The sequence below is a fragment of the Mesitornis unicolor genome, unplaced genomic scaffold, assembly GCF_000695765.1.
Source record: "Mesitornis unicolor isolate BGI_N332 unplaced genomic scaffold, ASM69576v1 scaffold4950, whole genome shotgun sequence".
In the NCBI taxonomy this organism is placed as follows: domain Eukaryota; kingdom Metazoa; phylum Chordata; class Aves; order Mesitornithiformes; family Mesitornithidae; genus Mesitornis; species Mesitornis unicolor.
The window spans coordinates 1-12,171 of NW_010160122.1; the positions used below are offsets into that span (position 1 = coordinate 1).

At 38.7% G+C, this 12,171-nt stretch overlaps 1 protein-coding gene across 1 annotated transcript; it reads right to left on the reverse strand.

The window, feature by feature from the left end:
• Positions 1-1,075: 1,075 nt before the first annotated feature.
• On the reverse strand, positions 1,076-11,941 carry LOC104544107 (E3 ubiquitin-protein ligase TRIM37-like; the record flags this gene model as incomplete). Its single annotated transcript, XM_010188873.1, has 8 exons — positions 11,777-11,941; positions 9,422-9,462; positions 8,958-9,074; positions 7,609-7,696; positions 6,627-6,749; positions 5,366-5,489; positions 3,391-3,458; positions 1,076-1,200 (listed from the first exon to the last, which is right to left on the reverse strand). Coding segments are annotated over exons 1-8 (851 nt in total), but the record flags the coding sequence as incomplete, so codon positions are not given.
• Positions 11,942-12,171: the final 230 nt, after the last annotated feature.

Consider the following 12,171-nt stretch of genomic DNA (forward strand, 5'->3'; position numbering starts at 1 on the left):
TCTTTTACATGGGATGCCTAATAATCTCTTAATGTGGTAAATTTTTAACTTAAGACTCCCTGGTAGTTCTAGAAAGGATGAAACTATCGCATGGCACAAAGTTTAAATGGTTTGTTTCAGAGCAGAGATACCTTACTGGCATCAGAAAATAAATATTCAGATTTAAACTCTCCTCAGAGAGCAATTTAATTATGCTTTTCAGGAAACATGTCAGGACATTAGTTTTGAGATTGCATTTAAACTGATTCTTGCTAGACAACACAATATTATTTGAGAAATTCTTCTAAGACTTCTTCTACTTCCAACTTTTTGGAGACACTTTTTGGCCAGCTAGCCTAACCTCTCAACAGACTTCCTCAGAGCTCAGCACTAGCAGCACTCTCTTTATGAAGAATTGTGATATGAAGGGATTTTGGTTATATATTCTGAATTAAGGTGACCTGCAGAGCCATCTCATGAGAGCCCTGCAATTATATACTGAATGACCCAATAATAAGAGAAAAAGGACAAATCAGTTAACTAAGTGTAAAAGAGAAAAAAATCCTGTCAGCTGGAACCCACTGTTCTGGCTCCCCAGTAGGGACTACAGACATAAAATAAGCCCTGCTGGAACAGAAAAGCCTACTTGCAGCACAGGTTACTAAGAGGAGTGAGTTAAGCAGCTTATCATTTTCAGTGTATAAGCCTGGACCCAAGTTCAGTCAGAGAGATCAAGTTTAACACAGAAATGGACAGAATCATGTTACCCCACAGATTACCATTGCCATTGCTCATATAGCTGAGAAGTCCAACTCCCCTTTGCTAGGGGTGGGTAGTAGGGTGCTCTCCATCAGCCACTCTTTCAAACCCATGTGATAAAGTACAATAGCACTCTCCTGTCCTAGTTTTACAGGAGGCTGATGCACCTAAGAACATATCTGCCTCCAAGACTCACTGAAATAGCCTCCTCCATACAGTGGTGCAGTAAAATGAGAAAGATACTCTCCTCTAAGTTACCTTAAACATTTTTAACAAGCAAAACAAACCCTTATCAGATGGTTTTCAAGTTCACACAGAAAGGAAATACAATCCTTACCTTGTGAAGTCTGGAGGGACAGGAGTGGTGACAAATGAAGCCATAGGCTTCCGATGAACCTGCTGGAACATCATCAGGATCTCTGAACTTTTGGATATCAACTCGCTCTTACTACACGATCGTAACTACGTGGGGGGAAAAAAACAAGAAGAAAAAAATCCTTATGTCATTAGTAGAAACCATAGGTTTTGACCACTTCTGTTTTCAAATAAACTGCATGTTTGTCACAGCTTCAGAAGGATTACCCACAACACAACGTAAAATGAAGCTTGCAGGTTTTTATTGTTTGTGTTTTGGTAGTTGTTGGTTTGTTGGGGTTTTTTTTTTTCCTCATTTGTTTGGTGTTTATTTCCCCTGAAACTGTCAGCTCTTAAGACTAAGAATTTGCCTACCATAGCCCATGGTGATGCGTTCTAAAATGCGTTAGGAAATCAGAACGGGTATTCCAATTCTGTCTCACTCCAAAGCCTGTGCAACCCATCCGGAAGTCCTGAATATTTAAGACTGAAATTCTACAATGGAAGTTACAGCGACTACTGTGTATTTCACTTTAGTTAAACTAACTTATATATAACATGTCTGATCAATACCAAGTCACATCTATTACTGTGTTTAGACAACAATAACAAAGTAAATCAATCTGGACTGGATGCTTAATTAGACATTGGGATAATTTGCTCAGATACCTCACATCACAACAATACAAGCTCCTGTGACATTAGACAGTTCTCTTACATTTAATTATTTCTTTATGGCTGTATTGCCAAGCATTGTATTTTTTTTTGTTCATCTGAATTTGAACAAAACAAAGCCTACATTGTCTTAAACAGGACAAAAAACAACTTCAATCTACTCATTACAGATATCTTACAAAATCAGTGTAACAACAAAGGTATTTTCAAAATCTGAAAAAAACTAAAAATCTAATCTGATATGTTCCTTGAACAGCTAATACTGTATTTTCCAAACATCTTTACTAAAGCAGACAAATCTACTCTGCTTTTTATTTATACTTTAAACATTGGAAAAAGCATATATTAGACTTAATTTAAAGTCTTCTGCCAGGCTTAAGTGAGACTAGCAAATACATTTTTAAAAGTTGTATTTCCACTGGCTTCAAATATTTCTATTTATTCCACAAAAAGAATATGAGTATGAAAGTCTCTCATATATAATGACTTCAAATAAGCAGCAGAGACCTATGCAGTTGCCAGATGCCTGCATCTTCTCACAATTTTTTTTACTTAGTAAGCTTTTGCTCCTATTTTGAATGGAAAGGTCGTGTTTCACTAGTTGCTACTTATTATTATTATTTTAATTTTTTTTCTGCACACGAGTTGTATACGCACTGCTATTCAGAAGGATTCAGAAAGTCATCATTTGGTCTGCAACATGAGTAATTTCTGATTGAGCTATAAATAGAGAGCTCTTAAACAGTCACAAAAATGCTGATGCATGGTATGCAGGAGCACTCATCTTCCTGATGTCATCGATTCTTCAACTACAGCATTCCATCATAGGTATGGAATAATTAAGTGCGAGGAGAACATGACAATCGCTGATCAGGTGATAAAGCCAGCTTAGCATTCTTACTGAATCAAAAGCAGTGCAGGGAATGAAAGAGGAATACAGGACAAGAGGCATCACTCACAAAGCAGATTAGCCGCAATCCCCAACCTATAATGTCAAACTCTGCTGAAAGATAATTACTGGATGCAGTAATGTTTGAAGGAAGAAAATCCTTCCATTTCCTCAGAGCAAGCAGAAATTGTTCAGGGTGAGTTCCATCAAGCTCTGCAGAACTGGACTATTTCATTTACAAAAGCTGAACTTGTATAGCGAGAAGCAAGACAAAAGATGTGATACCATGCCATCTTCTTGGAAAGACACATGGACAGGAATAAGAGAACTAGAAGCAGTTCACTTTTCCTCAGAAGCACAAAGGGAAACAGAACATTTTTGTTTATTCTACATTTACAGCCACCACTATTCATATGCAGTCGGCAGCAGCAGAAGTAACAGAACCTACCTGTACCATCTAAATGCTACGTCACCTTAAACAAATGCATAACTCTACAGTTTTATATTGCTATTAATGCCTATACAAGTTTTTCAAGCAACAGAACATCCTTCGTTATTTCTGGAACACATATATCTTTTTAAGAAGAAACTGTGCAACCCAAGGCCACTTAAATGAGAAGATACCCTCAGGAAATATCCATAAATTAATAGTTTAACAATAAAATAAAATATGAAGACAGGCTGACTGAGGAGGGACCTATGTAACACAACATTTCAGCTCTTTTCATAATCACCTGGTGTTCCACTTCTTGAAGCAGGGATTCCAGAAGTTCAGTTTCTTGAGTAAGTGATGTCTTTTGACCTGTTTAAAGAAAAGAATATATGTTTAAAGAAACAAAAAAAAAGAGAAAAAGAAAAAGAAGAAATATTCACTGGATTTAAAGAAACCAAGCCTCTTCCTTTTTGTTCCTCTTTGTTTTACCTTGAAGCTGTCCCAGAACCCACTAAAGGTAAAGGATTTCTAAGTATACCAAGGTTGATTGAGTAAGCACATTAAAAGCAAGCCTACGTTTTTAATTAGAGCTGTAGTGAAGAACTCACTTGAGGTTAAGACAGTAATGAAACATTCTGTGTCCCAGAAAGAGGAGGTCTGTTGTTTCGGGGTGCTTGTTTAGAGAGAAAATTAAAAAAGAAGGTTTGACTTCATTGAATTTGCTCTCATCCAGACAATCCTCTCTCATATTAGCTGAGACTTTTCTCCTAAAAGCCATGACTTGTCTTACATGTTTGTTTCTTCATAAAAAATAACAAACAATATTTAACTGTTTTTGTGCATTTCAACCAGCACGCAGAACATGACGACGCAGAATAAAAACCTAAGCCACGTTTGTCTGCTTTCTGTCACAGGGGTTTACTTTGTCTCCATCATACACAGCATACCTGAAGAGTGTTTGGCAGTTGTTAGAAAAAAAGTTCTTACTCTGACAAATGTTAACCTGTGCACACAAACAGTGAAGACATTGTACCATAGCTTTAAGACTGATGTTTAATCAGTACACATTAAAACAAATATTATGACTGATTACTGTACTCAGTATAAGCTCAACATATGAACATACAAATCTTGACTTTAATGTAAAGCAAACATTTTAAAGCACTGACATGAATTTGAAGATGAACTTGAAATATAGCCAATATACATTTATTATGTTGTTTCATTTTTATTGGAAATGAACTACCAGGAAAACACAAGCATTATGAAAGCTTTCCAAGCTTGAATACTTCAGGTTTTCTTTGGGTGTGCGCCAGGGAGAGGGAGTGTGTGCCCATCTGCACGTGAAGATTTCAAGCATGAGAAATACATTTTCAGCACAGCTACTTCATTGCCTTACTTTCATTTCAGAGACAAATATACAGATACAAGGTCAAGGATCTATTGTCTGTGTACTTTTATCTACTGGTTGTGTACCCTGCAAAACTAAGGCCAAAAGTATAACATTTCAAGAGTGTCTAAAGAAACCAATATCCCAAGAAGACATCACCTTTAGTACGTGCTCCTATGGATGTACTTATGCAAATGAAAGAACCAAGGCAAAATCAGTTGAGCAAAGGACGTACAGAGTTATAGCCCAGTGTGGAATGTTGTCCTTGTTGAAAAAAACTTAAACTTTTAGTAACATTGCTTCTGTAAGCTTCAATATGTGCAAGTGTATCACCTGTCTTCTCACCTCTGCTACAAAGAAGAGTTAAAGTGACCAGTCCCCAGTTAGCAAATGTGTCAGGAACCAAACTAATGGCTCTGATTCCAGATGCCGTGTTCATCTGCAGACAAGGCTGCCTGTATGTGTGGATCTGAACTGCTGCTCATCAGACATCTCATCTAGACTTCAAAATTACGTTTTAAAAAAGTATGTATTACAAAGATGTCAAATTACAAAGCTGGACTTCTTGGCTAACACCAACGATGGTGTAAAGACACTTTAGGTGAAAGGTACTAAACATATTTCAATTAGATGGAAACATTCTCCAAGTTACTATACAGGAGTTTCTAACAGAACATAACCAGGTTGCACCTAGCAACTTAGAATTGTATCACAGTAACTACATAATTAACTAAAGGCTTTCCTGCAGGCAGAAGTTTTCTGTCGGCAGTTAACTTGCTTAACACTACAAAGTACGCAAGAAGTTATACTCCCAGAAAGTTTCTCAACAGATTTACACATGGTGAATATATTGCCCTTACTCATAACAGATCAGGCAAATACCTACCCATCAGCGTTATAAGCTTATTCTTCAGCTGAGCGTCTAAGCGGGCAATCATCATCTCCACTGCATTCCGGATTTCCCGGACTCGTTCATCCTTTGCACTACGCACTGCCTCCACATTCCTCTCCTAAAACAGAGTTCAGGAAAAAATATGCACAAAAAGAAAGCCATCATACTTTTGCACACTTCACTCGTTTACATGTTGACTCCACTCTCTCAGATCCCAAATGCCTATGCCTTCCTAGAGTTCCCTCCAGCCCTATTCTTCTAGGAGGAAAAAAAAAAAATCCTGGTCTTACTGAAGCTTGCACGTTTAGAGTAAGAAAACAAGAACGTGTTTTCAGATGAGCTGTATTAACAGGCTATTCCTGTTGCCAGTTGCAAATATCCTTTGACTTTTACTGACTACATGAGCATGCCCTCTGGTGGGTGATCAAAGGTTAACAGTAAAGTTGAGCAATGTTTTCTCATTACATCGTAATTTGTCACCTGGGGATTCTTCAGTATCAAATTTTGTCAATACAAACTGTCAGTTTCTCTTCTGTAACTTAAGCAGCACAGAAAAGCTACCTTCTTGGTAAAAAAAATTTTATAAAAATTCCACCCTTCATCCTGGAAGGTGAAGGAAGCAATCCTCTCAACATTTTACAAATACAAACACACAGGTCTGAGCTGAAGCAGAGCTAAACTACTACTGCATGTGGCAAACAACTACCTGAATAAAAGCACTGGCAAAAGCCATACGGAAACATGTTTTAAAAAAAACAACTTATTTGCACAAAGACTACACAATAAATGAAACAGCATTCAGCAGAACAAAAATAATCCTTCCTAGAACACAAGAAACTGTATTGAATTGTTGGAATGCCCACTGAAACTGCTAAAATGCTGAACACGTAGGTATTTGGATGTCTAACACATTTACCCCTATGGGAAAGACAAAGGAGGTACGCAAATCTCTAACTGGTAAGCAGCTTTACAGCCCATCCTGTAAGCTCAACTATACCTGCAGTCTCTTCCTCTAAACAAAGTAAGCTCTATTAGAATAAAGCATTTTTATACTTGTTTAGCATAGCACACTGCACTTTTATAAGTGTTGACAAAAATACATCTTTTAAAAAAACTGCACAACTCTAGCTTTTAAATAGCTAGCATACACCAAAAGAAATCACATCTTTTTCTGTCCGGCAACTACAAAACCAGTATTGAGAAAATGTTGATCTGTCCACATTGTATGAAAAGAGTATAACTAAAAAGTTCTTACCACTTCTTGCACCAAACTAATCAATTCCATGAGTCTTCTCCTAAGCTTTGCCACTTCTTCATTAACTTTAGTGACATGTTGCTCGTAGATTTCTGCCAGTGGCTTAAAAGTATGTCCTCCATGCTGTCAAAAAAAAGAAGAAAAGAAAAAAGGGCAGGTAGAAATCACACAGCATCCCATTTTAACTTTATTCCACTCCTATTAAATGACTGAAAGAGAGGGGAAGAAAGCCTCCTAGTGTATCACTCATTTTGGAAAAGCTCCAAAGCAGATTGTATGTAGGAAGTCTTGTCTTTCACTTCCCTTCACAAGAAGTCATGAATTTGGCTTTCACACCATTGAAGCTTTCTGTCAAGAGTTATTTGGAGTTTCAACAGTCCTCCAATAATGAACTGCATCTTTCACTGGGCAATTAACAAACCAAATAAAGACAGAAGGAGTTTGTTTGGTTTTCTTTTTTAAATTATTAAAACACCCTTCCCAAATGAGGGCAGCCCACTCTTAGCCACTTATATTCCAAAAAATGACAGCAGTCTCTCTTTGAAGTAATCAACTGAAAAGATAATAAACAGTGTGGTGAACTGTGCTACTAATACAGCTTTGAAGATATTCAAGATTACAGACCAGGACATTTAAAGAACATAAATGACATCTATATTCTCTGGGAAACACCCTAAGATTCTCAGTACCATCTACAGTTTGTCCAAGACATCATAAAGTTTGTAACAAGGAAGGCAATTCTGACCCCATTTCGGCAAAAAAAATCAACTTGCTTCTCTAGTTATAAGCAGTTATCACCTTTCACAACCAATGTTCACATTAAATTATAAACATCCACACAGCTACAGCATTTGCATGGCAACTCAACAGCCGTAACAATAGTTTCATAGCATTTCTATTTCTTCACACTGCTGTCAAACACAGCTTGCAGTCTTTTATTGTAACACACCCCGTGCACATAAGCAAGCAAGCCTCTTCTTACCATTCCTCCCCAGAGAGCACACTGGTGGCAGATACACTTTTTACAGGTCCAGCAGAAAACACTAAGCTTTTCGTGATGATTTTCACACCTTAAACAAAAGACACATGTATCATCAACAGAAAACAGCCATGCATTTTCTGCAAACTCTATTTAACATTTTTGCTCCCCAATACTGACAGTAAAGCACAAAATATCTGCATAGTTTTGCAAGAACTATACTTATATTCAATGAAAACCTTTTGTAAAATAAATGTTGCTCTGAGTATTCTCACAGGAATTATTTCACAGAGATAGAAAGTACATTACTAAAATTCAACTTCTACCCAGCAGACAAAGGAAATCATCAGCAAATCAAGATCAGAATTCTACAAGTTAATACTTGACATTATTAAAATCCTAATCATAAGTATCCTAAAGTAACCACAGAGCAATGGCTCATAAGCTTTTTGAACAAAATTATCTTTAATTTCTTATGATTTCAGAAACAGCAATGATCAAGAAATGGAGCACTGACCAAGCCAAACCTAAAATACACACCTCTCCCTTCCCCCTCCATTAGGACCCAGGAACTTGGGAGGAGGCAGGTACAGAACACATAATTAGTCCCTGTCCATTTTTCAGTGCTGCTTCTCACACTTTTCTCCTCCAAATCTCCAGAATATATCTTAAAACACATAACAGCACTGGTAATGGGACAAAACCAGGAGAAAAGCCTGCTGAGAAAGCACTGACGGTTGCTCTAGGATAAGAATGTATCAGAAAATACAGGAGGCTCTGAAGACAAGGAAGGAAAATGAACAGCAGTAACATGACAGACATAACAACAGTGGTGCTTTCTGTGGGACTTTATATATTTTCTTTGCTCTCAAGCTGGGTTTATCAATTCTGTTTTTTGCAATGGACCAGAAGACACCTCCTCAGAACAGCTTCTCTGCTTTTATGTGCTGAGATACAAAATCAGCACCCACAGTCTTAATGGGACGGCTGAACGAGCAAGCCATTGAGAGAAGACTTTCATTTCAGAGGCATGGTCACTAAGAAGGGCTAAAAGCCTTAGGAAGTATTACCACCCTTCATGTTTCCCATCTCTCTCATTTTAAGTGTATTGAGTCACACCAGAAATAGCAGCAGTTTTCTAGGCAAAGACACTGAAGAGCTTTTCTGGTTCCACTAAGTATGAAGTGCACAGAAATGAACTCCAAGTTTTAGTCAGACAGTGAGCACAATTCAGCTTTTAAGTCAGTCAGAGTCATCAGTTTGTTCCCTGATTTTAGTAATGAGCTAAAACTAGAAGCCTGCTCATATAAGGCAAACTGCAAAACGCTTTAAGTGAAGAATGCTCCATTTACTTGTCTTTTTCATTTTCTTCATGCTTTGTGAGGTTGCACAGTTGAAGCGTATCAAGCTGTTGTGTGACCTCTTCCGCCCAACGACAGTTGACGAGCTCCCGTAGCTGCAGCGGGGCTCTGCAAGAAGCATTGCTAGAGTTAGAGCAAGACATCTGCTGTGGGAGCTAGAAGAGAAGCACTGAAGTGAATCTAAAGGCAATACCATCTTGTCACTCTTATTACACCAACTACATGCACTGGAAAGAGCACTGTATAGGGGAAAAACAAAGATCTTAGCTTGTCACAAAACTAGAACGTATTTTAGAATAAGTATTATACCGGGGTAAATCTTTATAGCAACAACAGGCAGGTCTCAAAAATCAAGCTCACAAATTTAGTGCAACCTGCACTGAAAAAAGACGGCTCGCAACAGGACAGTACACCCAATTCTTGATAATATATTCCCAATATTAAAGATACCTTACCTACAATGAGGGCACTGAGCTCTTTGTTCAGTGAGCCAACGCTATGAAGAAAAAAGGAAAAACAGTTTTAAAGAGACTAAGAACTGCAAGCAAACGCATTCCATAATTAATTATGAGTTGCTTCTTTTTATTACAGTCTTCCTATATTTTTCCTTTCTTTTTTTACAGATTTGTAATTTAACTGTTCAACCACTTAGTCACAAAAGCAGCTGCTATTTGTATCTTAGTAACAAAGCAACCGCTTTTCTTTAGATGTCAGAAGCACTTCAGTTAAAATTATCCAGAGACTTTTGAGGTCCCGAACATTCCATTAGAAAGCACACACCTGGTGCAGACTCCCATCATCACAGACTAAAGAGCACACTTCAACAAAAACAAAAGATATAGCAAGTATATTTTTTGGAGTATAAATTAGTAGTCTTCAGGGTAACTTATTTCTTCCTCTCAAGCTATTTATACGCAAGTTAGATACCTGTAGTTCAGCAATCAAATCCACAAGGATCCTTTGAATGCTTCTCTTCCAGAAAGCTCCAAAGACAAGTAGCTGAGGGAAGAACTTCATCTGCCCACTACAGCTTAGAAGTGTTGAAGGGCTTATATTTGTCAGCTCACTACTACATTTAAAGCTTCTCATGAATAATCTCTCACCACCCAGCGACAATATGGCATCTAACATTCTCAATATGTACCACAAATCCTTCACCTATAGTTCTTGTCACAGCTTTCAAAGCAAATGATGCTTGTCTGTTCCCATTTCTGGAGGTCTGAAAACCTCAGCTGAACCCTCTCCCACCACACTAACATATAACAGCACCTGGACTGGAACTGAAGTGGTATATGCTGGTGACCTTAATAAATGAGCTGAGGTACTTCAGGTGCTGCTGCAGCCTGCTAGACCAGACTCCCTTGAGAAAGATTTAGCTCGCACCTGATCATATCATACTAGTTTGGTAAGCATTTAAAAACATCTCCAGGATGACAAGAGTTGATGTTATAACCTTCTTCTTCTCCATAATGACAGATGTTAAGTCAGCATTTGATTCCTCTTTCAACTTTTGTCTTCCATAGAGGCATCACTGACTCTCAAGGGATGCTAAAGAACAGATCATTACATGTCTGTTTCTTAAAAGCAATTATTCCAAATAGTCCCTATAATTAGCACTACTGAAGCACAGCCTGCCTAGTTTTCCCTCAGGCTGTTGCAAAAGATTTTGAAAGGGAAACTACAGAGCACAGAGCAGGAAAGAGGAATCCTTGGAACTCCAGGAAAACGGGAAAGAAAGAACCAACAATATGTTCACAAGAGCAATAGCTTTTAAGTTCATACATTTGCAAGAATAAACTATAATAAGCAAACTCACCCGAATACAACTGAAACAACACAGCTTGGAGCAATGAGGGCACAGACGTGCATCGCGCAATTTCTCCATACAAATAAAACATCGGAATACTTCGGCAATGCTCTGCAATGGGTAGATTATCACTATTGTTAAGTCACGTACTTCCAACATATCAGAGTTGCATTTTTTTTCCAGGCAGAGTGCCAAGTTTCATAAATGCACCATGCCAAACAGCTACAGACAGCGCATCTCAGAGCGAGATACTAAGCCAAACACCGTGGCTAATATAAAAGCACAGTAAGTACATGTATGTATTATACAGAACAGTAATGTCTTTTTTTACTTTTATAAGACTTACATTCTTTTAAGGCCTACCATTAGCACTAGCTTCACAATTTCTACACTCTCTCACATCCCATTTAATCAATCTTGAGCAATAAAAATGTAATTTAACTTCTATTTACTATATCCATTTGAAGAAAGGAGCATTGTACTGTAGAACACCATCACCTCATCTCTCTCCATTCCCAAAATGAGAAGGGTATTTTGAAATGCCAAGTGACATTTGCTTTCCATATTGATAGATTTTTCACTGATAAAGAAGTTTTACATTGTGTACTGTGCAGCAGTTAGACACCTTCTGGCTTTAACTAAGGAACTTTGAAAGATTCTTCAGATGGGTTAATTTTTCCCCACAGAGTTTAAAATTATAAATCAGCACAAAAGTGTGGCATATCTTCATTTTACAGATACCACAGTATTTCTTATACATTATTAGTGTTTTCTTTTAACGGCTGCAAAGCATTTACAGGCAGTTAGCACACAAGGTTTTTTAAATTCTTCTCCTGTTTGGCTGTTAATACAGACCACAGCACTCTGTGCAAGCTGCCAGGTTACAGACAGGCACCACTGAGGATTCTGCCTTCACACATGCCAAAACGGGTTCTGTCAGCGCCAGGTCGCCATCCACCTCCACAACAGGCACCTCTGATGCTCCACAAGTTTATTTTCTAACCCTGACTATGTAAAATAACTGTGCGTCATCGAGAAATGCCATCTCTTTACAGCCCGCTTTCCTTTTTCCCAGCTCATCAACGCACGTACGAGCCAAGCTCCCAACTACGCGCATCCCTGCCCACCGCAGAACTGCAATCTGTTTTCCGCCTCTCGGGCCGCCCATAACCCCCTGCTGCTTGGCCTCTTTCCTCTCACAGAAGGGAGAGGGACCTGCCGAGGGCTCTGCAGCCCCAGTGCCCCCCCGTCAGCCCTCCCCCGACCCATAAATAGGTCAGGATGCGCTATCCTGGACTCCCGCTGGAGAGGCCCGGCCCTGCCGCTCGCCATCCCCCTGCGGAGGAGAAGGTGCAGCCGCCCCGCCTCGGGATGGGCACCCGGGGAGGCAGCGCGTCC